The sequence below is a fragment of the Rhinichthys klamathensis genome, unplaced genomic scaffold (assembly GCF_029890125.1).
Source record: "Rhinichthys klamathensis goyatoka isolate OS25496 unplaced genomic scaffold, OSU_Roscu_1.1 h1tg000111l_1, whole genome shotgun sequence".
NCBI lineage: Eukaryota > Metazoa > Chordata > Actinopteri > Cypriniformes > Leuciscidae > Rhinichthys > Rhinichthys klamathensis.
In genome coordinates this window covers 15,561,275-15,587,314 of record NW_026606649.1, presented here as the reverse complement: position 1 = coordinate 15,587,314, position 26,040 = coordinate 15,561,275, and the positions used below count along the sequence as shown (strand labels likewise).

The following is a 26,040-nucleotide window of genomic DNA, read 5'->3' as shown; positions in this document are numbered from 1 at the left end:
TCACGCTATGCAAAATCCGCAGACCCATGGCATTTCTTTGGCATTGGCTCGTTTTGTAATACTCAAAGTTGATAGGCTTTCTAAGCGAAACCCCATTTTGTCATAATTTCATCATCAGGGCAAGTCAAATTGTAAGATAGATTATTTTATTAATTCACGAGTTCACACTTACAAATAAGTCAGATAGAATAATTCCTGACTGTGAAATAAGCCAGGAGTGAGGAGTCGGGGTGGTGGAGGGATGCTGGAACTGTCAAGGAATGTTAGGTGAGTTGACAGAGAATATATATATATGCTTCCACTTGTGCTGATAGGGCAGACATGTAATTGTTTGGTGACTAGTTGATTGGAATGATTTATTTGAACATGCTCCTCCCGAACCTTGTTTATAAAACATAATTTATTACTTTGAAACTGTAACAAATTTGAATTTGGAATTATCTATGTGCCTCGTCATCTTCAGTGTAACGTTCAATTTAAATTGGCATTTGGATTAAATTGGTAATTTGACCTAAATGAGAATCCTGCAATCCATGAAAGTAAATGTTTTGGTATTTTAAGCTGTAGTAGGTCATGTTGTAATGTATGTGGCCTTCACAACAGGTTGTAAAAGGTTAGTGAGCAGGTTTGGGGAACAATAGAGACAAAACCAGGAATTAGTAAATGAATTTTATTCTCTCAAAACAGGAAACAATTAAAAATTCATATTGTGTGGCAATTTTCCCATCTCCATGAACTGTGACTCACTCCTCATTCGACAACCAGTGTCTGTTGTGTTGAATAACACAACGTGTATAAACATTGTCCAGTCCACTCTGAGATCAGAGACTTGTACAGCACCATCCAATGGGATCCATTTTTATAACATTTTATTTATAACAATAATAAAATAAAATATTCTTGCAACCTTTTCAAGTCAACCTTGAATAAATATAAATTTTCTTCTCAACTCCCCCCCCCCCCCCCCCCCCATGTTTTTTAGTTTTCTTTTGTCTGTTTGATTCTCTTTTCCTTTTTTCTTTTCAAAACTTCAAGATAAGATGAGTGCCAAGAGGTGGAATGTTGCGTTGAATGTCTGAACCGTCGGCCACAAAACCTCGACCCCGACCTGAAACCGTGGACGCCACTGGATCGGGGGGTGGGGGGACGACAGAGCCTCCGGTCCACATGCACTGTACATTAAACTGCAAAAAATTCCCAGATGTCTCTATCAAAACATGCTGTATTACTCAGACGGTGTGCTCAATCCATGTTGCAGACCCTTTTCAACATGCTTGCTTTGAATGAATGAGCCATTCTAGTGTAACAGAACACAGTGGGATCATGACAGACCCATTCGATAATCTACAGCTCTGTCTCCACATGAACACATTTATGGCTGTATTTGAAGGGAGAAATATAAAATTTTCATGTTACGTTTTTATATCGAAATAAATATTGTACATTTATTGTTTTCCTCAACCATCTCTTGCTTTTTTTCCCGTTAATAATATGAGATACAAAGTCTCACCAGGTCACACCTGTAACCGAGATCTGTAAAATTACAGAAGAATATTCTAAAGGATGACAATCACGTCGTTATCATTTTGCATTCAGTCCCTTTGAAAATCATGCACTAGAGAATTTCATATTAAAAATAATACAAACTGTTGAAAATGGCTGATCTGGTCATCCTGAAATAAGTTTCTCCCTCTCTTTCTTTTTTTTCCCTTTTTTTTTTTGCAAGTCTCGAGGAAAATAACCATAGAATTTTTAAAAAAACAACAACTTTGCATCCATGCAAAAAAAGAAAAAGAAAAAAAAAAGAAAAAATTTATAAATTTCATACAGTACATCAACAAAGAGAACATCATACCGGAGCACAAAAAGGTCCATTATTTATTTATGTTTATTTTTTCAGAATTGTGTTGTTTCCTGAATCAAACAGGATCTCTGGCCGTATCCATTTCCTCATCACCGAACTTTGAAGATCGATCCAGTGGAGATCGGGCTTGATGTAGGGTGATTCCCATGAGGACGTCATCTCTCCTAGGTTACCCTTTCCTATTCCATTTTAACCAAATGCTTCTCTCTTTATAGATCTTCTTTTGACAGCTTGGCTTATGGTAATGGCTACAACGCATCAAGTTCTAGGTAAGAAACACTGACATCTCTTTGCATACAACAGAGAGAAAACAGCCGAGTAAAACAGTGTCTTCCTTTTTCTACTGTTAAGAGTCAGACTCTGCCGAATCCCAGGCTGCATCTCTTCAGCTGAATGGAGAAACTTCCTGTGGCGTTCTTTCCCTGCGTGCGACAGCAGCATACAATTTCTTTTCATTAATTTTTTTGGCAGAAGGACGCAGGCCTTTTCTTTGCCTCTTGTTGCACGGGCTCAGAGGACACAACATCAAGCATGCAGTGTAACCAGGACGTGACCCGTCGAGACCCTCTCCTCTCTGTCAGTGCTGGAGCTACTCACGCCGCTCTCTACCGCTCACCTCCTCGTGCCGCTACGACCGAACGTTGGAACTGTCCAGGCCTGAATCTGGAGGTTTACTACTTAAAGGTGCCAAGGTTGGGTCCACCAATGAGGTCGGAGGGAAGAGCTTGTACCAGCCAATCACCATGTTGGTCAGCTCTAAATCATCTAACAGGATCTGGGCGGCTCCCATGAAGGACTTGTGGTCCATGCGTCCATAGTCCCCCCAAACAATAATCTGTAGAAAGAAAAGAAAGACATGATTAGTCAAAGAGTTTCCGGAGATGTGGTGCATTGAACTGCATCCTGAACTAAAACTAAAACTTTTTTTTTTTTTTTATTGTGATTTGAAATAAAGCTGAAATAAAATAAAATAAGATATAAATATTGGATTAAAAAGTTAAATTAAAATTAGAAACTGGGCAAATAACTAAAATAAAATAATTTGAAGTATTAAAATGACTAAAACTGAAATAAAAATAAATTAAAGTTAAATAAAGACACTTACAAATGAGTAAGAATTAAAATGAAAACTGGAAATGTAAAAATAACTAAAAAACAATTAAAAATGTTAATAAATACTATAATACATAAATGTGGTGAAAACATGTCTAGGTCAAATTTAATTCCAACATCAAAAGAAAACACTAGGAAAGAAATGATATTTGGCATAACGAAAATGATGCCTATTTTTGGACCATTACGGTTTTTGTGACATTATTTTCATAACAATTTGCCTTTCATGACACTTTCAAGTACACACTCTCTACCATACACTTAGTAAAGTGAGAAAATAAGATGCAGCCCTGATGGTGTTACCTGTAAAACCTTCCCCTCAGGGTTCTCCTCAAACTGAAGCTGCTGTTGATAAAGAGGATCCAGAGTTTTTCTAGCTGTCCGCGTTTTCTTTTTATTGATGCATTTCCCATTGTCCAGCAGATATACTTTTACATAAGGTGCTGCAAATGGAAGATTGCAGGGATTTACATATAAACCTCACAAAATAGTTCAAGAACAGGAAAAAGCGGTATTGTGTCACGATCAGATTGAGTAATGAGGTGTACCTGGGGTCTGTTTGTTCCCTGGTTTGCCCACCAGGCCTCGCGCCCGAATAACTTCAACATCCAGCCTTTCTTTCCTATGTACCATACCAATCTGGATGTCACCTGTGGAGAAACCACATCCAAACTCTTAGAGCAGACAAAGGGTCTCTTTATAGAAACTATTTGATGAAAGGTAACAGTGTTATTACAGTGCTATGGACAAATCATTTTCAATATTAAGGGAATATTTCACCACACAATTCTGTCATTATTCAGGTTTTACTGTATTTTTTATGAAACCTGAGAGGTTCCTGTCCCTCTATTGCAGGGATTCCCAAAGTGTGGTGCGCGCACCCCCAGGGGTACGCGAGCTGTCACCAGGGGGTGCGCGAGAGGAAAAATGCAATGGCGGTCTGTTTTTTTAAATGGGATTTTTTCCATACAATAAAAAAAAAACATGAACGGTAAACATTTCCTTTGTAATCGCTTATATTTTAAATTAAAAAACTATTATTTATTAGTTTTTAATAGAAACGAATAAGACAGCTGCTGTCTTTTAAACACTGCTCTGCAGCCGCTAGGCTATAATATGTCACATTATCAACTTCTAAATTCAAATGTGCTTTCGCGCGTTAGCCAGTGCTGTCATAGCCTATATCACAACTATTGAGTGTTTTCAACCACATAATGTTTATTTTAAGTTTCACACATTTAAATACACATAAGTACTAGCAAAACAATGATTTTGATTTTGCTGATATCTATGGATAAGGCAATAATAATCCTTTTCATTATAAGATGACATGTTATATTCATTGTGAGAACGTAGCTTCAGATTTTATCCTATTCTTCTCCCAGTTCACCAGCCTCTTACGTTCATGTATTTCGTGAGAAGGGGAGAAACTGACGTGTTGTAAATCCAACAGATCCGATTCTTCTCTGAACTGTGGCACAAACTAACATGACGCCGCCCATCGCGCATACAGCTCAACTAACGCAATCGTTATGAAGGCGTTTAAACAACACAACGCGTCCACTTACACATATTTGACAATCGGAATATCAGTGTTTCATGTATAGCTAATACATTTGTGAATATTTTTGATAAAAAAGGAAAAATGACATAAAAGCAGATCCTCATTCATTCAGCGCTGTGTTGTGGTTGCGCTGTGTCCCGTGACAAGCAATGACGCGTCACCATGGAAACATTAAAGTGACAAATTCTAAATAACGGTCGCATTGGTGTGAAAGGGTTAAAAGTGGAAGCTTGTGCGTAGCTTTGTTGCATTATATTGAAACTTTGTTGATGTTGTTATTGTCATGTGTGTTCTGGTTATTTGAGCATGATAAAACATGAGTCTTTATATGGCAATAAAACAAAGCTTTGTTGCGTAAAAAAAAAAAAAAAAATTAAGTGGGGATTGGGGGTGCGCCAACCCGGTTGGGACATAGAAGGGGGTGCGCAAGGAAAAAAGTTTGGGAACCGCTGCTCTATTGAATGCCAAATCGCCAATATGCTATTATTACGGAGCTCCGCCTATGATTATTTATCTTCGTTAATTGTTCTTATTCTGTTCATTGGTTATTTTATTAATGAAATGGATTTTTTTCTCTTGAAACTGTTGGCTGACAATAAATCACATTTAACTAATCTTAATTGTCAAATTATGTTTATCTCATGTATTGTAAAATGCTGTAATTTGAGACTAGGCATTGGTCTACAGCATGTAAATGATTCAATTCCTTCATTATCTACACGCTTTAACAATTTAAGTCTGAATTGTTCATATGCAACTTCTCTTTGTTTTTAGTAGTCAGCCTCAGACGCTCGATCGCCTGCTAACACATATGGGGGTTGGAACAGTTCAGTAAGCTTCACGGTGGGGGTGGGCAATACAAAGGTGTAAATCACCGATCTTTCATACAAAGAGTGCTGGCTTGCCTGATAATTAGTGTTTTAAACAGAGTAAGCAAAGGTAAAGTGCCAGTTTCAGGATAACTGTTTCAATGTGTCCAAATGTAATTTTATTAAGCTATAAAATTGTGATGTATTTAAAGGTTCTACATGAAAGTGATCAATCCAAGTGTTCAACTGGCTTTAGATTTTTTTAATCAGTGTGTTATGATTGTCAAAAATCTTATATCTTATCTAAACAAGTGCCCTTGCCAACTTTATAGAAACGAATTTGAGTGGAACAGGAGCCTGGGCTGAGGAGATACAGAGCTTGTTTATTTGCAATCAAACTCGTTTTTTAATAAGTATCCTGATACTGTTCTGAGACTTCATGTTAACCTTGAAAGCCTGACAAAAACTGCTTTAACAGAAACATTGAGCACCTTCAGAAAGGTTTGTCAGGTATGGTACAGCGCAATGGAGGCTCTACTGGAATGTAAAAAAATTTTTTTGTAATGTTATAACTTGCCATTATTTATTAAATCAAATGCTTGACCATAATAGTCTACTGTCCCTTATTTTTCAATAAGAATGGTAAAACACAAATCCTGTCGGCCAACATCAGTTAAGAGGAAATATTTACAAGGGAGTGAGGTTTTACTCGCACAGGTCTTACGAGGTCGTCTTCGTTACATAAAAAAACAATTGCTTACATAGGGTTTTGATTACTAAATTTGGTTATGTGAATGTGATTTTTAATAGAATCATATTGATAGTTATGATACTTTTCTTGCAATCTCCTTTGGAGCGGTTTAACGAATACTCGTGAAAATGATCTGATGCGTTCACCCCATAACTTGTGAAACATACTGTATGTGAATAAAAGTTCAATTACATTAAATGATCATTTAAATATCTTAAATATGTTCTGAATATAAAGCGACCATGCCTCTTCACAAAACTTGGATTAAACCGCTCATCATTTTATGACGACTTTATGACCTTTTGGATCTTCTAAGCTTTGGTTACCACAAATTTCAATGGAGGGATCAGAAACCTCTCATTTTCATAAAAAATCTCTTCATTTGTGTTTCAAAGATTAACCAAAGATTAACATGATATTGAGTAAATGTTGACCTTTTTTTTTTGGATTAACTATTCCTTTAAAGGATTCATTTCTGTTAACAAATGAAAATTATACCGTAATTTACTCACCCTCAAACCATCCTAGGTGTTTATGACTTTCTTCTTTCAACCGAACACAATCAAGGTTTTATTTAATATAACTTTGATTGTGTTCCGCTGAAAGAAGAAGTCATAAACAGCTAGGATGGCTTGAGGGCGAGTAAATTATGGGATAATTTTCATTTTTGGGTTAACTATTCCTTTACGCATACGCAAAGCATACAGTTCGCATAATGTAAATCTCATCATAGTAAACATACTGTATGCGCATAGCCCAATTATTCTAGTATACTTTGTGTATTATAAATACTATATAGAATGTCAAGAAGGATATCTGTTCGGCTGTACGCATACGCTAAATATTTGTCAAAACTGAAGTTTGACAGTGTCTAATATAACTCCAGAGAGAGTTGTTCATATTAACAAAAGAATAAAATAGAGACCCATGATACTAACCCATTGGAGGTGTGGCCAATGTCTGTCTCCCTGCCAGCTGGGCTGGGCCAAGACCATCCAAAAACTCAGTGAACTGGCTGTCTGATGAGATCTTCACTCCAGGGAAGATTAGACTATTAATAGATAATGGACAGAAAATCAGTAAACTTTGTGCTAAAGGCTTCTTGCAAGACAGTTCTTTAAAGATATCATCACTGGTGCAAACCCAGCCAACCAGCAATGGTGGTGATGACATCATGTGATTTATGGAGTGGTGGACCATCATATTCAAATAGATTTTTACAGCACTTACTTTCCAGGTTTTGCCTTTTCACCATCGTCCGTGGCCTCTCGGCTGGGCTGCCGTGTCATCCTGCTCTTCATCTCAACGGCTAAACCCGTCTCCACACTCCGCTGGATTGCCAGCCGCACTGGCTTCTTTTTCTTACCCTCCTCTAAAAATTACAACAAGGGGAAGGGAAGATGAGAAAATAAGACAAACGCGTGACACTATGACCACCCGTTCCACCCCACTGTTTTGAGTCCATCTCAAGTAGTTTTGTGGTCTTGGTCTTATGAGCATTTGGACTCGGCCTTGACTTGGATTCGGGCCGAGTCCAGTCAGGAGATCTTCAACTCATGCATATGATCTGCTTTGAGCTATTGTGTATCTCTAGACTGGAGCAAACTGTGTGCACGCTGTTTGCGTGACACTGACATGAAACCAGACCTCATTCCCCCCAAAGAATATTTACATTGTCTGAATTGTTCAGAGCCTCTTCAGGTCTGTCTTTACTCAGACTCAACTTACTCAGGTTTCAGCCTGGACTCCAACTTGTATGACCTGGTCTGAACTAGAACACTGCCAACCCACATGCATCTGCCATTAGTTGAGCAAACTCGTAGCCCCATCCCAAACGTATGCCAGAAGAGTGGAGCCAGAAGTCAAGGTTTATTTATAGTTGTCTGCTCATCAAACTGGGTTGGAGAAAGTGTTTTAGCACCGGAAAACACAATACATTTCACCCTTAAAAAAAAAAAAAAATTACAACTACTGAATGAGATACAAAAAAAAAAAGACATGTTATGATCAGCAGGGGGCGTCAGTCTGCCACTCTGAGCAGCAGGACATCCTGTGTCCCACAGTCAGCTTTGACACATCCATCCATCGACACAAACATACATCACTCATATACGTCTCTCTGGCTTTCCGATGGTCACAAACCCTTCACAAAAAAATTTGTGCTGACAAATAAAGCTTTTAAAAACACAAGACACTGAAGCACACCTGATATGTAACTTCATTCTTACCTCTGTCTCCCTCGTCAAAGGAGTTCATGCAGGGGAAATAGATAGCCAGTGCCTCGAAGGAGGCAGACAGGCTGAGCCGGCTCTGCGAGCGCTGTATCCGCATGCCGGGGACAGTGGCGCTGCCATCCTGCCCTTGTCTGCCCATTTTACCACCCCGGCACCCTCAAACACCTCTAAGGACACTGAAGAAGGGTGGCAGATGTGTATAGCTGATGCCGTGAGACGGTTTTGTAGAAACAAGTTTGGCAGGATTGTGTTCGGTAGCAGCTGCGAGTCTTATTAGTTCTCAGGTTGATATGCGGTGAGGATGACTGTCTGACTGTCTCCTCTGCAGCGCGCTACTTCTCATCTAAAGGGGTGGGAGGGGGAGACAGTGGCATGTGCACGTGTTTCACAGAGGATGTGGCCAATCAGAGGCACAGAATCTAAGAGACCCCTAAATGCTTCTCCAGGAGACAGAGCTCTGCCTAGAGATATGACTGAACACAAACACAAACATTACTTGCCTTCTGACTGCAGCTTCATCAGTCACCACACACACACACACACGCCCTCACTGACACACAATTATATGTGCACAACAGTGTTGAGGAGAGGATAAAAGTAGCAAAGCTACTAACTTGATTACATTTTTTAGTAGCTTGACAATAATTCAGCCGTTCTCATGCAGCTTTTCCAGTAACAAGCTACATTTTCCATGTAAATGATACATCACTGCTTTTCATGTCGCATTGTATTGTGCACGCAGCTGTACAGCAGCGTGAACAGAAACAACAGATGGACGAAGACAAGTCAATCTACCTTAAAATGCAGATGATGCCTGTGGTCCCTTGTCAATTATGGAAAACCCTTTCTCAAACTAATAAGATTGATTACCTGATTTAACATCACTTCTGAGACTAAGGTCACACATTTGTTATTAGTCTACCCAGTAAGATATTCTTGTTTTGAAAGAAATGAATACTTTTTTTCAGCAAGTAAAAGTGAAGACTTTTACATTGTTACAAAAAACTATTTCAAATTAATGTTGTTCTTTTGAACTTTCTATATCAAAGAATAATACAAATTCCATCACATTTTCTACAAAAAGATTAAAGCAACTTTTTTCAACTGATAAAAATAAGAAATGTTTCTTGAGCAGCAAATCAGCATATTAGAATCATTCCCGAAGGATCATGTGACACTAAGACCGGAGTAATGGCTGCTGAAAATTCAGCTTTACCATCACAGGAATAAATTACATTTAAAAATGCATCAACATAGAAAACAGTTATTTTAAATTGTAATAATATTTTACAATATTACTGTTTTTACTGTACTTTTGATCAAATAAATGCAGCATTGTAAAGAGATTTCTTTCAAGAACATTAAAACCTTATACAGACCACAAACTTTGAACGTTAGTGTAGAGTATCTCACATAACCCTCCCCTCACACATAACAATCTAAGATTGATCGATTTACAGTCAAGTATTTACGATTTGCCAGTCAAGCTACTCTTCACATACAGTATAACTGTGTGGTTCTCGACCAAAAGAGGCAGCAAAAAAAGGTCTAGACCTTCTACCATCAGCGATCTTCGTTAAATTGTTTTAATAGGACAAATACAATATAATATACAAATTAAATAAGCAGTGCTTTAATTTTTCAGCTATAGGTCTATTTAACAGTAAGAAACTGAATAGTCAAATGTAACTATAAAACTGCATAGACTTCACTTTATGAATTAAATATGCATTGATGCTACTGAAGTTGAAGTGAAGTGAAGTCTATGCATTACATTTACTTTATAGTTCACTTGTCACACCATACTTAACGTATGGTATTGAAATATGGGGAAATACATACAAAACTAGAACCAATCCAATATTCCTATTACAAAAGAAGGTCATCAGATTAATTAACTATGCACCTTACAATTCACCAAGTAATTTACTGTTTCATCAATCAAAAATTTTGAAGTTTTATGACTTAGTTGATTTGCACACGGTAAAGTTTATTTACCAAGTCAAACATAATAAAACTCCTAAATGCTTGCAATTATTATTTAACCAGCTTTAAAGTAAATATAATCTCAGAGGACTATGTATATTTAACCAACCACAAGTGCATTCTACATTAAGAGAACACTGTTTATCAAATAAAGGAGTTAAATTGTGGAATAGTTGCTGTAATGAGTTAAAACAAGCCACGTCTATTTTTCAGTTTAAACAAATTTACAAGAGATTAACATTGGGAAAATATTCAATAGAATGAAAATTAATTAAATAGGCTTGCTTCTGGTGTGGACAATGGTCCACTAATGTGTTAATGTTAATTTTTATGAACAGATGTTGTCATTAATGAGTTGCATTTATGATTCTAAAGTTAAGGGCAGGCACAATAAGCTTTAGCTTCTGCCTGCACCTGGTCATCTATAGTGTTTATGTTTTGAATGATTTGATTGATTGAATGATCTGTAAATGACCAAACCGAAATAAATGAAATGAATGAATGAAGTTATTCAGTAAAGAGCAGTGTGTGATTTTCTTTTTGTCTTTTATTGTTTAACATTACTGAGACAAATGTCAGCAGGTAAGCTGCTGTCACCTAATGCACAGATTCAATACTGACACACATCCGATTTTCTCCCTGCTGTTTACGTTCACTTAAGATATATCCGACTGTGAAAAAGAACTTAGTTCAGTACCCATAATCACTCTAATAGTTAGACAAAGTGGCACAATGTTGGCAAATAATCTGCGCAAATCAGTGGAGGTGCAACCCGCAATATCCATAGAAACAGTGATCACAACTCTGGAGAACTGTGTGTCTCCATTTACAGGTAAAAACACACTTTACAAACTTATATACACACCTGAAATGTGCAGATGTGCAGTTGTGTTTTATTTCCAGACTATTAGTATATTCTGGTAGCTTTAATGTAATGTAGCTTCAAATGTAAATAGCTCCAAGGAACAGCATGTTATCTTTCTAAGGAAAAACAGTGTGACAACAGGTCCTCACTACCTGACTGAACTAATGACCTTAAAACCCATGAAACAAACACACTGCAATATCACAACCTGTTACAAGAATTGCAAAAAATGGCAATGTTCTACTCAGTAAGCCTTATCATTAACAAAGTGAAAACTAGCAGCTTGGTTTTGTTACTGAACAGACCTGAGACAACAATCTAAAGCCTGACAATTACATTCATTATGGGGTTTTAGACAAATAGAAACTGCAAGCACCTCAATGAAGACAAGACCTTTAGTTTAAATGTGAGATCTAATCTACACTTCTGTAAGTTATACATATGTTGAAATCATCACCCCTGCTGCATACTGGCTTAAAATAGTAACATCTCAAACCTTCCTATTAAAGTCTGAAGAATACAGTTGTGACTCATATCACCGCTCAAACCTCAACATGTCTGACAGTAACACAAATATTGTAGTGCACATAAAGTCTAACAGAGCATAACTTCCCAGCACGTTTCACTTGTGTCATTTCTTTTTAAGTACACAATCCAATGAACTTAAAATACCATCTAAGCACTAAAAATAACTAGGTGGTTGAGATCTGTAATGCAAACCATTGGCTAATAAATGTGCAGTTTATATTAAACACTAATATTGCAATAGTGCAGACAGAAGACTCAGATCTGACATTAGACTCACTGAGTTGTCTAAGCGTGTCGTAACACGATGCTGCTGGTTTAATTCACTGTCTCAGAGGGCATACGCGCAAGATCATGGAGTAGTCGCTTTTTTTCTGAGCTCCTCTCCGCTGACGCTAGATTTTGAACGTCTTTGTAATTAAAGTACCGTCAAACCACTTTACAGTCGATAAGGACATTTTGAGAGTTACCTTTTGTCAGTTGTTTTGAGTACTTTGTGAAATTTAAGTGCGTTGGGTGTGATTTTCGTTATTTCTCTGACTCATTCTGTGTACTCAAAAAAGCGTCTAAGAAATCTTTAAAAACCATTACAGCTTTTAAGGAGGACGCCAACCCAGGTGATTCTATCTCACAGGGAAGAGTGAATGCGATACTTGCCACAATCGGTGGCCAAGGAGATGATTTGAAAAAGCTGATAGAATACAAGATGACAACTTTAAGTGCTCGCTTAGAGGCCACGCTGGTTATCTTGCAGTCAGAACAGGTCGGCGTTAAAAAAAAAGAGGTTAAAAAGGTGTGTGAAGGTTTGCGTGTGGTAAATAAATCTCTCTGGGCTAAACTGAATGATTTGGAAGGACGTTCGCGTAGGCTGAATCTCAAATTTGTGGGAATAAGCGAAGGAGAGAAGCGGGGGCGCCCCTCGATGTTCATTTCGGACATGATTACTGAGCTCTTCGGCCGAGACAACTTCCCCAAACCTGTGAAAATTGACAGAACTCATCGGGCTCTGTTGCCCAAGTCGGCTGAAGGCCAGAGACCTCGCACCATTATTGCACGCATTCACAATGATCGGGATAAAGATTTAATCCTTCGTCTGTGCCGGGAAAAGTTTCCTCTGGAATATAAAGAAAAGCAGATTCACATCTTCCCTGACTATACATCGGAGGTGACTGTGCGGCGTTGTGCCTTTCTATTGTAATATATTTTAGAATGTAATTTATTTTGGTGATGACAAAGCTGAATTTTCAGCAGCCATTTTTCCAGTCTTCAGTGTCACATGATCCTTCAGAGATCATTCTAATATGCTGATTTGCTGCTCAAGAAATGTTTATTTACTTTTGATCAATTTAATACATCCTTGCCGAATATATATATATATATATATATAGACTGAATATAGACTACAATAAACCTGAAATAATCCTTGTAACACAGGAATGGAGTATTCCACAATGTCATTCATTTAGAATGAATAACACACTCAGAGAGCTTTAATGGTCCATTAAGTACAGTCTCTTGAATAACAACCAGGTGTTGAAATGGCTCTTTACCATCATATCATGTACTGAGATATTGACTTGTGTTGACCCTATGACCCCTAACCTTTTCTCCACAGAAACAGATGGACGTTGTGAGCGGTCAGCATGTTATTAACACCTGGACCACACAGACCGTATACGCAAGTCCATTATTCCACAACAAGTGGTTTACACAATCCTGTAAAACAGCTTTTGACAGGGTGTTTAGAAAGTCTCTGCTACTGAGCAAAGAGCTTTGGGAACGTTTACATGGTGCTGTTTTTCATTTATCAGTTCCAAACCCTAGTGATCTGCTTACCTAGAGAACATTTTAGGGCAATTTCAGGTTAAAGGCTCGATTATAGCCTATTATACCATAGGCACGCCCAGCTCTACAGGCTGTTTTAAAAGGTAGGTGGACAAAATGATGCTGCGTTTTAACCCTTTCACACGTAAGTTTAAAATATTCTAGGTGAGCCCCCAGCGTGAGCTTTTTAAGGTGACAGCTATTTTAAAACGTATCACCTTATAATTTCCATGGTGACACGTCATGCCAGTCACGTGACACACCGCAGCCACAATAGTGATGTATGACAAATGTATCGCTTTTCTTTCGTTTTTCCGATTTTATTCAAAATATTCACAAACTTGTTGGCTATGTCATCAACTACCTGATATTCCGATTGTCAAATATGTGTGCAAGTGAATGCGTTTTGTCGTTTAAAAACCTTTATAATGATCATGTTATTTGATCTGTGATGCGCGATGGGCGTCACCATGTTAGTTCGCACCGCAATTCAGAGAATCGGATCTGTCGGATTTACAACACGTAAATTCACCCACTTCTCTCGAAATGTGTATACAATGTGTATTTGACATGAATAAAACACCTTGTCAATTTATAATTAAATGGATTGTTAATGCCACGTCCATAGACATCAGTGTGTATTTTACAAACTATAAATGAATTGTTTTGCTAGTTTTGCTTATGTGTATTTAAATGTCTGAATCCTAAAATAAACATTATGTGGTTGAAAACACTGAATATGACAAGCACTGAACTCGTTCGTCTCTGGCTCAGCTCTAACAACGCGCGAAAGCACGTTTGAATTTAGCAGTTGATCACGTGATGCACTGAAAGTTCTAATCACACCGGTGTGATTGTACGCATCAAAGGTATAAAGATGGATTTGAGAGATATATTGATAATATATATATATACTTCATTTAATACTGTAATATTGGATAAAAATGCTAAAGGCAAACTCTACTGATGTGCCCTATTTTTGTGGTGTATAACAGTGCAGATGTATAGTTTCTGGTTTTTCCTTTCAAAGCCACTTTTGTTATTTGTCAAGCTACAAGATTTTTTTTTTTTTTTTTACAATATGTTTAATATCAGAACCATCTTAACAAACTGACTTACCAAAAACTACATATGAGAGAGGACTGACTGTTCAGGACAAACAAATACACTAAAATGAATCAGACCTGCCAGCGCTACAACTCTCTTTGTTGTTTACCTCCACTCATTTGTCAAGAAAAAATAACACAAATGTGACTTTGACAAACAACGATCAATGCACTACAACACTAATCACCGGAAAAGTGGTTTGTAACTTTCTAGTGGTGTGTGTGTGTGTTGGATGTTGCCACATGCTGAATCATACAGCTCGGTTTAATGTCCTTGTCATCATCAGATCTTATATTTCAGAAGCTCTACCCACAGATCACAAGACTGTGCTGTTACTATCAAGGAAGAAATAATCACTCTAATAGTTAGACAAAGCGAAACAATGTGGACAAATAATCAGCGATGGTGCAACACGCAACATTCATAGGAACAGTGATCACAACTATGCGTCTCCAATTACAAGGACTTACAAACTTAAATACACACCAGATATGATTATTTTGCAGTTGTGTTTTATTTCCAGACTGTAAGTATATTCTGGTAGCTTTATTGTAATGTAGCTTTGAATGTAAATAGCTCTTAGAAACAGCATGTTATCTTTCTGAAGAAAAACAGTGTGACCCATTAACAACAGGTCCTCACTACCTGACTGAACTAATGACCTCAAAACCCCTGAAACAAACACACTGCAATATCACAACCAATGATAAACTGGACAGGATGAAAAAAGCCAATGGCCAGGTCAGAAAAATATTGTTAGTACCGTTTGCTAAAAAATGTATCTCACAGCATTTGTCCGTGAATGTTGCTTCAAATCATACAGCTAATGTTAAGCTCTTTAAATGAAATCCAGAATGTAATACAGAACAATTTTTCTATTCTTTGTGGTTTTGTGTTATTTCTATGGTTAATATACATACCGGTACATCATTAGGTGACACTCAAGAGACATATGAACAGCAGAGTTTTACATCATGCCATACTGACGTACACAGCCAGTGTATCCTCCTCCAGACTGTGTGTGAAAATCAGAGGAATGAGGAGGTTTATTTTTAGCTGTATATGACTGATCCGGCAGGAAATAGAAAGGAGACGATCTTTAAATACGTGAGGAACAAGCATCGGGTGTGAGAATGAGCCTGTTAAGTATGGAAACATGTCAATCTGTACAGCGGGAGAGTGAATCATTACTGCGCCACAAAAATATCCTCAACCTATTTAAGGGGATCTTGGTGGAGATAGCTGTCTTAAACACTACTTTTACAGCTGGATTTATGTTTTCCTGAACACAAAAGAATAATTTTAAAGATTGTTTGTAACCAAACAGTTTTGGTGACTACTGACTTCCATTGTATGGACAAAAAAAACCCCAAATAATTAAAATAATAAAATAAACAATTAAAAAAAGCTATAAAAATTTCTCAACATCTTCTTTTATCTTCCACAGAAGTAAGAAAGTAATACATGTTTGGAAAAACATGAAAGTGAGTAAATGATGGCAATTTTTTTTATTTGGCGGTAAATTCTCCCTTTACCAACAGTCAGTAGCCAACAATTCTGCTGATTTGCTGAATCAATGACACCACAAAGTTTGCAAAAAAGCACATGAATGCTCCGCCTTGTGAAAAAGTAGTACACTTAAGCATACTTAAAGAAAACTTATTATGAAAACAGTATACTTTAAGAGAATATGTTTACTTTAATGTCATTTCTATTCATGTAATTACACATTTGAAATGAAGTTGCAATTTAGTTAATTTAAAATATATTAACTTCAAATTTAATATTGAATAACACACTATGGTTAAAATTATAATCAAGTACTTTACATATGCTTTAGTATGTTAGTCAACACATCAACATAAGTGTACTTTAATGCATGACAAAAGATAATAAAAAACATAATGGTTTAAAATGTATTTAAAGTAAAACTTAATTTGACATTATTTCAAAGTGCACTTTTTGTAGTCATGAAAGTGTACTCTCTTTAAGTGCACTTGAATGACCTTTTATATTTTTAAGATTTTAAGTACACTGCAAAAGCACATTTACAACAATTAAGTGCACTTCTTTTTTTGCAAGCCTGTGGTCCCATTGTACATACTGAATACACAAAGCCAGAGGTACGAAGCCACAAAGCCAGAGTTCTTGCCAACACAGATGAGATCACTCAAGTGAAATAGTGCCTTTTTGCATCAGTTATGTCAACTCACCAGTCAAATCAACACACGTGCTGAAGGATTGGCCTCCAGCAGCAAAGCTCTTTTAAACCCAACAGTTTTTCCTCAACAGACAGGCAGCAACGGGGCATCTGTGAGGGAGATTTACACACTTGCATTTGGCAAATGCTGTAAAACTGCTTTATCTAAAGAGAAGCTTTGACCAGTGTGTCTGATCATAGACTAACGATTTCACAGTATAACCACGTGGAGCATCCGATTCAAACCATCCCATCCCATCCCATCCCAGCAGGTCTTTATGAGGCAGAGCGGGGTGTGAGGCATGATTTAACCAGTAGGACCTCTGAATCCTAACTGTGAGCTGTAGAGAGGGACATGCACTTCCTCAAAGCCAGCTCATATCACTGCATGTGTGTGTTCAGATGGGCTACTCATTAGGTCATGACTTCCATCATAGATAAAGTGAGTGACAAAGTGTTTTGTTTCTCAGATTAAGAAAAGGAGGTCATTGTAGGATGTTAACCCTCTACCGCACGCATTATGATAGACCTATAGAAAAAAATATTTGACTATTTTTCTTTTCTTAGAATGGCTTAACTTGAAGTGCTGTAAAAAGAAAATTCTTATTTTCAGGTACTTTATGATATGTTGCCATACGGCAACAACATACAATAGTAGACATTTTTTGAAGACAAAAAAAATTGCCATTTAAATTAGATTTTTTTTCCGTAATACAAATGCATTGGCAGTATGGCAAGCCGTTTTAACTTTTATTCATTTCCAGGATAATTCTTAATATCAACAATTCAATTTTTACTAGTTAAAATGATAGTTATTCTGCTGTGCAAAGGCAAAAGACCGTAACTTCGTTTTTGGTCGAAAATTAGTTATTGATATTTTTGGCACATTCAAGACCTCCTTTATCATGTGGATAAGTATCTTAAATCAATTCCATTGTTTTTTCGAGAAAATAATGGTTTGTCTTAACCGTAACTTCCAAAAGCCCATGAGAAACCAAGGCAGAACACCGTAACACCAGTTACGGCTCTTTGGCTAAGTTTTGGAACGCTCATATTGAGTTACGGCACTCTGCCTTTGTTTAGCCGCGCGTCAATATGAAGTTACGGTGCTGGCGTTCTATCAAATAATGCTACCTATCAGATTATACGGTGTTCTGCCTTTGTTTTACTCTCCATTAAAATTGAAATTACGATGTAGCCTGTGTACTTTGTACAGCTACCATCCGTCCCTGTAACTTCTGATGTCCTCAGAGCTTTGTCCTGCACTAATGCGGTCAGAACATTTAGTAGGCTATGCTCTTAACCTGCTCCATCGACAAACGTGCGAAATCGATCGCGAAGGATATATGCAGTGCAGAGTTGACAGAAAAATGTTACACATGCCGAAGCAGGTGAATACAACAAAGAACTAAAGCCCCGCCTCACCCAGTTCGGGTACCGGACGTAGTTGAAACAATCATGCATCTAGCTGGCAGAGTGCCAAAACTTCGCCGGCGCCTTCTGCTCCGCCTTGAACACGGTCGAGCCGACGCGGGACTAATATATCACAGAGTGATAATAATGAAGCAACAAGGGTATATTGGCGCATACAATATAATGAAGCAAGAAGTGCTGGTGCATACAACATCAGAACAGCGGCTGTTAAAAGCATGCATACAAAACACAGCGTCCGGAATAAATCCGCAGGACGAGCGAAGTGCACGCACAATAATAGGGCAGACAGCTGAAACCAACGCATACTGAAAAGACGCAGAACACAGAAGGTTGTGCTATAAATGCATTGGTCGTCTAAGTAGTCCAGAACGCGCTCCCTACTGAGTCCTAAGGGGTCAAGCACTGCATAGCCTATTCATTCTTTTTCTCACGTGAAAAGGGTAAAAATGTTAACCTTTAGATATCATCATGAAAAGTTGATTACTTACATCAAGACAAACAAAAAATGTATTTCAAGTTTTTTTAAATTGTTTGTTAACATGGACAAACGGTGCATAATATAATTACGTATTAGCTAATTTGCATAATTACCCAAACAGATCTAAACATTGGGTATAGCAGGTGAAAATGTTTTTTTTTAATCTTGTTGACATATAACAGTAAAAGACTTAATGTTAAGATCTGAATGGAACCCATTTAGGCTACCCATGAACATTAATACAGGAAGAAGTACTTTAGAAACCAGACTTTATTAATTATTATTGCAGAGATGGGGTTTGGGCATTGAGTGCATTGTGTACGTAATTAGATTTTTTGATCCAGACACTTTTTATTTCACCTACCTTTTGTCTTCTGCATTCTCCTCACCCATGTCTCCTGTTCTTCCCTCAGACTCATCCCCCAGAAACAGTCCCACTGACCCAGCCCCAAACCCCATCTCTGCCATAATAATTAATAAAGGCTGGTTTCTAAAATACTTCTTCCTGCATTAATGTTCATGGGTAGCCTAAATGGGTTCCACTCAGACCTTAATATTAAATAGTTTACTGTTATATGTCAACAAAATTCTACAAGACATTTTCACCTGCTATACCCAATGTTTAGATCTGTTTGGGTATTTATGCAAATTAGCACATATGTAATTAGATTATGCACCATTTGTCCATGTTAACAAACAATTGCAAAAAACTTGTAATACACTTTTTGTTTGTCTTGATGTAAGTAATCAACTCAGTGATTTTCATGATGATATCTAAAGGTTAAAAATGTTTACCCTTTTCACGTGAGAAAAAGAATGAATAGGCGTATGAATGGGATATATTTGGGTCTTTTTCGAAACGTTTCCCTAATGGGATTCTTCGGGGCTTTTTTCCCTTACTCAGGACATATTGAGGATACAAAATCAGTTGAGTTTGCTTCTGTTGCAATTTGTTCAAGGTTGACCCCCATTTTGGCTTAAAATGACTGGACTATATGGTGACATTTCACTAGTGAAAATACAATTATAGATATCAACAATTCATATCCTGGAAATTAATAAAAGTTAAAACGGCTTGCCATATTGGCAGTCCTTAACATATGACTAATCAACATTATATCACTCGCATTAATGTTGTTATTGTTACAGCTTAACAGATTGCAGATGTTTCTTTCAACCTTTCTAGCTAGCTACACTATTGCAATAATATCATTCCACTTTTGCACAGTGTTGCCGCTTGGCTTTGAACGGGTTATTGGCTGCATGTAAACGTAGTCACTGTGGTACAATATGAAAATATCACGTCTTGCTGTTACAAAAGCAAAATGGAAAGTCTGACTTTCTTCTACATGGATGGATTCAGAAAGATCAAAGTTACACCTTTAAAAATCAAGGTTCCAAAGATTTAAAAAAAATTGTTTTTGCAGTGATGCCATAGAGGAATCTTTGGTTCCACAAAGAACCTTTCAGTGAACAGTTCTTTCTTATTGTAAAGAAGATTTAAAAAATCTAGAGAGCCATTTTCCACTATAAATAATCTTTTGTGCAGAGATGGATGTTAAAGGGGTCCTATAATGCCCTTTTCACAATATGTAAAATACGTCTCTGATGTCTGTGTATGTGAAGTTTTAGCTCAAAATACCTCATAAATATTTTTATATAGCTTGTTAAAATTGTCACTTTTTGAGGGTGAGCAAAAACTTACTGTTTTTGTGTCTGTCCCTTTAAATGCAAATGAGCTGCTGCTCCTAGCACAGAGGGCGGAGCTTCAACAGCTTGTGTTCTTTTACCTCACACAGACATGCACTGGAAATTTCAAAAACTTTTAGCCTTTTATGTTCAAACCGGAGTCAGACCATGATGGAGAGACTCAGGAAGAAGTGACAACATGTAGAGTGCAACAGGACATTTCTGAATGGTAATGGGATTTATGTAAATTCTAGGGTTCGTGATGTCACTAACCCGGGAGGAAAGTCGTGTAGTCCCTACCAGTCGTTTGTTGTAGTCCTTAAAAAGCAATTTCTTCCTTTAACTATCTTCCTAAAATATTTTCCTTTGCTTTGAACTTTTAACATTGTAACTGTGCAGATGTTGTTTATGCTCAAACAGCAACATTACACACTAACTAAAGTTAGAAAAGTTAAATCATAAATCAGCCACCCCTTTAAAGGTTCTTCATGGAACCACAGATGGCAATAAAGAACATTTATTTTCAAGAGGGTAGGAGCAGGTTTATTAGGCTGTCAATTTAAGACCTAATGCACGGATCCAATATGCTGATACACATCTTATTTTCACCCAACTGTTTCACCCAACAGTCACATAACCAAATGTGTGTACATGTATACCAGCCAAGCCTGGCCTTTTTGACATATTTTTGTGTTTATGAATGTTTAGGCATGCACCCCGAAACTCAAAGTATACTTTGCTTGTCTGTGTTTCACTTCGTCTGTGCACTGTACGATTTTGGCCATGATTTGGCCACCTGAGAAGATTTTTGCAAATCATAAAAAATGTCTCTGATCCTAGGACAAAATCTGTAGCCTTTGATTGTCCGACATGTTGACCGAAAGCTGATTAATGACCATTGCAATCAAATTTTGCCGGTGTTAGAAGTTTTGAGGCACAGTCCTGCAGTGTGACTTCTCTTACACCAACCGTCAAAACCAATAGGAGCACAGAACCTTATGACGCAATTAGTGCGACAACAACAAACCACCACTTGTTACACAGATATCGTCTTAGGTTTTTTCCCATTTGTCTTTTCAAGACAAGCCATGATTAGAATTAACTCTAGAGATTGTTTTTGTTTGTTAGCCACCATTTCAATCCCACATGTAAATGCAGCTCACCGTCACCCGAACATGTCACAGATGATGTGAGTGCAGCTGCCACGTCGTGGTCTGAATATCGACTTGAGTCGGCTGAAGAGCAGCTTCTATTTGAAGAGCAGAAAGTGAGAGGTTCTGCTCGAAGCCATTGTGCTGATAAATGCCGTATTAAACAACACCCCGAATAACTAATAACTCACACTGACAGAAATAGACAAATCACATTGTAGAAAATTGGGCTGTTTGTACGGGTTGAATCTGTTCATATATGTTACTTGTGACTTTATGACCTGCATTTACATTTGAACTGAATGCTCCGCAAAATACCTCAACAAGGTCTTCTCTCTATCTGTTATTTAGGTCAGCAGCAAAACATAGTATCAATTGTAAAATGAATGGAGGGCAAAAATGTAAAAGTTGGGTGAGAACTACATTAAAAAGTAGAAGGCAATAAAAATCTTCCAAAACACTACCAGGAAGTGCAAATGATTATATACAATCAAGTTTAGGGTCAGTAAGATTTTAAATATGTATATATATATATATATATATATATATATATATATATATATATAATTATATATTATTATTATTATTATCTTTTTTTATTAACAATTTTATTTAGCAAGAATACATTCAACTAATCAAAAAGACATCATAAATACATTTATAATGTTACAAAATATTTATTTTGAATAAATGCTGTTCTTTAAACTTTCTATATATCAAAGAATCCTGAAAAAAAAAAACCGTCACAGTTTCCACAAAAATATTGTAGAACAACTGTTTTAACATTGATAATAATAAGAAATGTTTCTTGAGCAACAAATCAGCTTATTAGAATGATTTCTGTGATCATGTGTATTGACTGCTGAAAATTGACATTGACAGCTTTTCTGTCACAGGAATAAATTACATTTTAAATTATAAGAAGAGAAAACAGTATTTTAAATTGTAATAATATTTCACAAAAGTACTGTTTTTACAGTATTTTTTGATCACATAAATTCAGCCTTGGTGAGCATAAGAGACTTTTTTTCTAAAACAATAAAAAATTGGGTAACACTTTATAATAACTGCACGCTATTAATCATTAGCTAAGCATTAATAAACAGTTAATTCATCATTTATAAAGCATTAATAAACATTAATAAGCAGTTTATAAATACAGCTATACATGCTTATTCTTGATTTATAAGCATATCTATAATGTGTTCAATAATTGAATTTTCATAATTAATGATCAATTTATCATTTCTAAATGAAGTATTGCTTTCTTTACAAACCAGTTATTTAGGAGTAGTCAGTGGTTCATAAGATCACTTAGAAAGTGTAAGTAAATGATTAATAAACTATTGGTCATTCATACATCTTAAATATTTCTATGTTCTGTATCACTGTGTAGTGTTGGTTTAATTTTTCTGTTTAAAAGATAACTGAGCCTTTAAATCTCCTTTGTAAATGCTTTACAAGGCATACATAGTCCTCACTTTAGATGAGCTCACAAAAATAGTTAACTGACCACTACTAAATGCTTTATAACTACCTGAATTAACCATGAATTACAGTAGAAATAAAGGTTAATAAAGCATTTATTAACACACTAACTATTACTATATGTCTGAATAATAAGATGTATGAATGTACATTTAAATAGTTTATTAATCATTTACTTATATAGATATGCTTATAAATCTGTATAAATAAAGCTGTATTTTTAAACTGCTTATTAATGTCTATTAATGCTTTATAAATGATGACTGTTTACTAATGCTTAACTAATGATTAATAGCGTGCAGCTATTATAAAGTGTTACCAAAAATTTGTACTGACCCCAAACTTTTGAACGGTAGTGTAAAGTGTTGGACAGTTCGCCATTGTCTTGGATTAATGTATTAGCACAGCTCACTCACCCTCTGGGTCCAGCTGTGAAGTACTTTGACTCTTTTTTCCCAGTCCCACCATGGCGGCCATCTTTGCCCCGAAGCTGGAGCGCCTCTTCTTGTCATCGTCCTCATCGTCATTCCTGCCCAGCGAGCACATGTCTCCACCCACACTGGAACTCTTGGTGATGACGGAGCCAGGGGTGGCCGTCTGTGCCCTGTGTTTCATTTTAGATGTAAACTTACTGTCAGCAATATCAGAAGGAGGTGATACAGGAAGAGGGAAGGAGAGGAGGACAGGTACAGGAAGAGAGAGGAAGGGTCAGGCTTAACTATAGGATTTAGGAGCAGGGTCAAAGGTGAATGACAGTCACACTGGTATAACAGCCACAGTGTATGACATCTCCGGGGAGCATCAACATGACCAGCTACAGTACTGCAGGGATGATATATTTTTCGTAGGCCAAAACCCGGAAACAAGTTGCAATTTAGCACTTCCAGTTTCATCGGACTGAAGTCATTGGGGTTTTGAATGTTTTTTTTTTTTTTGGTTAAAAGCCTGAAATAAAAAAACGAAATGTTTTTTAAAGGGGTCATAAACTGCATTTTTTAATGATTTTATAATGTTTCCTGAGGTGCAATTATATTGTTAGTATGCTTTTTACATAAAAAAAGTGAATAGTTTAGAAATAATAGGCAATTTTCCACCCTGATTTAAGCCCTCTGATTTGAAAGCTATGTTGGAAGTGGTGTGTCTGCTGTGAGACCTGAAGGTAAACGCCCACTGCTGTGATTGGCTAACATCTTTGCAAATGAAAATAAGTATTGCATGTGGAACTCTCTCGAAATCCTTTACTACGTTTTTACTATTACAGCTGGCAAGATTACCTAATTGTGAAAAGTGTTGATTATAGCATTATATTTTGATCTACTCCCGTTGCATGAAATGTTGAAGCGATGACATATACGTATGTCTGTGGAGTGCATGAATACAGTGATCTAGTCAATGCAACTCTGCACTCTCACAAATGCTTTCATCATAACTAACAGTTCAAACACGATGAAAATAAGAGATTCATTGAGCAATGTAGAAAGTGTCATTAATTATGGGAGTTTTGGCGAGAGTCCAGAACTCAGTCACTGATAAACTCACGCTGTGTGATTGACAGCTACAGAGATTATAAAGGGAGCATTCTCTGATCGCTTTCTGTGTATAATTTATTCACAATTTAAATAACAGATTATTTTAATGTTAACGTTAAAAAGCATTAATAAATTCTGTGACAAATGTATTGCTCAGTGTTAGTTTAAGTTAGTAATGCATTAGCGTTATTGTAAAGTGTGACCAAAATCTCACCCAAAACCCAAAATCTGATTTTGATTGCAGACTTGTTATTTTGTAAGAAGTCATAATGGTGTCATGAGATGTAAAGACTGTGTGCTGCTGTGTCTATTTTGAGTTCACCTGCCATGAGAGATTGCTGTAAAGAACAAAAATGTCTCTCTATTGTTTTCATATGTCTGAGGAGAAAGGTCTTGGTATGGACAGAGACTGTAATATGAAGTATTTATCCACAGAGGGACAGTTTGAAGAAAGCTTGTATAATGACCTATTTTAGTGACGTGAGACAAGCTCTTGAGTCAAACAAGGGGGAAATAATGATACAGTGACTCATCAAACTCATGCTCTCTCTCCTGAAAAGATAGGAGAAGATGGCTTTAGGCTACTAACATGAGATTGAATCCAGTGCTAGTGATCCGTCTTACTAACAGAAACGAGAGATTACTTTGTTTGTTTTTCTGTGAATGGCAAGTTTTTGAGTGAACTCTTTTTCTGGGTTTGTATCAGAAGACTTGTATGAGGATTGTTCCATTGACACCGAGTTAAAATATTTCTACAGTCTTGAAGAAGAGGATGAAGCTGTTTCTATGACAACTATCTTTAACAATAATCTTTGCTCTGAATGTTAAAGTCTTTATTAGGCAGGATCATCAGACATTAACCTTAACTGTCACCGTCCCGCTACCGGGACGCCTAACTTTACTTCACTATATTTCTATTAAATCCTAATCTAATTATGACAAATTATATATCGTTGGAAAGGTCAAAGACTTCTAAATAGATATTCTACCCCTGTTTTGTGTTACAAATTATGTAGGAAGAGTAATTGATGAATTTATGACAAGAGTGCACCTCAAAAAATCTGCATCATAATAGGAGGTCTGACCTTTGTCACAAAAAGTCGATGCACCCACTTTTAATGATTGAAACTTCTGTTTTTATGCTAAAAGTTCATAATAAAACATATAATGTAGTATTTTTCAATAAAAAATTATAATATAATATTATCCTCTAAAAATTATAATATATATATATTATCCTCTAAAATATAATATTTATTTTTTTATCGCCTTTTTTATTATATCACAGTTATCATAAATTAGGTATCATTTGAAAGCTTATAAACTCAGAATTCATCATGTGAAAACCGTTTTATAATTGAACGTTGTGTTACCATAGAAACGGTACTCTAAATTATTTTATCAGGCTCCTCCCCTTTTAGGCATCATT

At 36.6% G+C, this 26,040-nt stretch overlaps 1 protein-coding gene across 17 annotated transcripts in view; it reads right to left on the bottom strand.

The window, feature by feature from the left end:
• Nucleotides 1-1,824: 1,824 nt before the first annotated feature.
• Nucleotides 1,825-26,040, bottom strand: part of rims2b (regulating synaptic membrane exocytosis 2b) — a 232,465-nt gene continuing 208,249 nt past the window's right edge. For 8 of the 17 annotated variants that reach the window (XM_056254608.1, XM_056254605.1, XM_056254609.1 and 5 more), the window contains 6 exons: nt 23,499-23,686; nt 7,332-7,473; nt 7,040-7,152; nt 3,526-3,627; nt 3,281-3,420; nt 1,825-2,699 (listed from right to left, as the gene is read on the bottom strand). In XM_056254608.1, the coding sequence (XP_056110583.1) occupies nt 2,493-2,699; nt 3,281-3,420; nt 3,526-3,627; nt 7,040-7,152; nt 7,332-7,473; nt 23,499-23,686 (892 nt within the window). In that variant the 3' untranslated portion in view covers nt 1,825-2,492. Of the gene's footprint in view, nt 2,700-3,280; nt 3,421-3,525; nt 3,628-7,039; nt 7,153-7,331; nt 7,474-8,329; nt 8,490-23,498; nt 23,687-26,040 lie in introns of those variants that run through there. The other 9 variants (XM_056254617.1, XM_056254618.1, XM_056254614.1 and 6 more) reach the window with 3 other exon arrangements.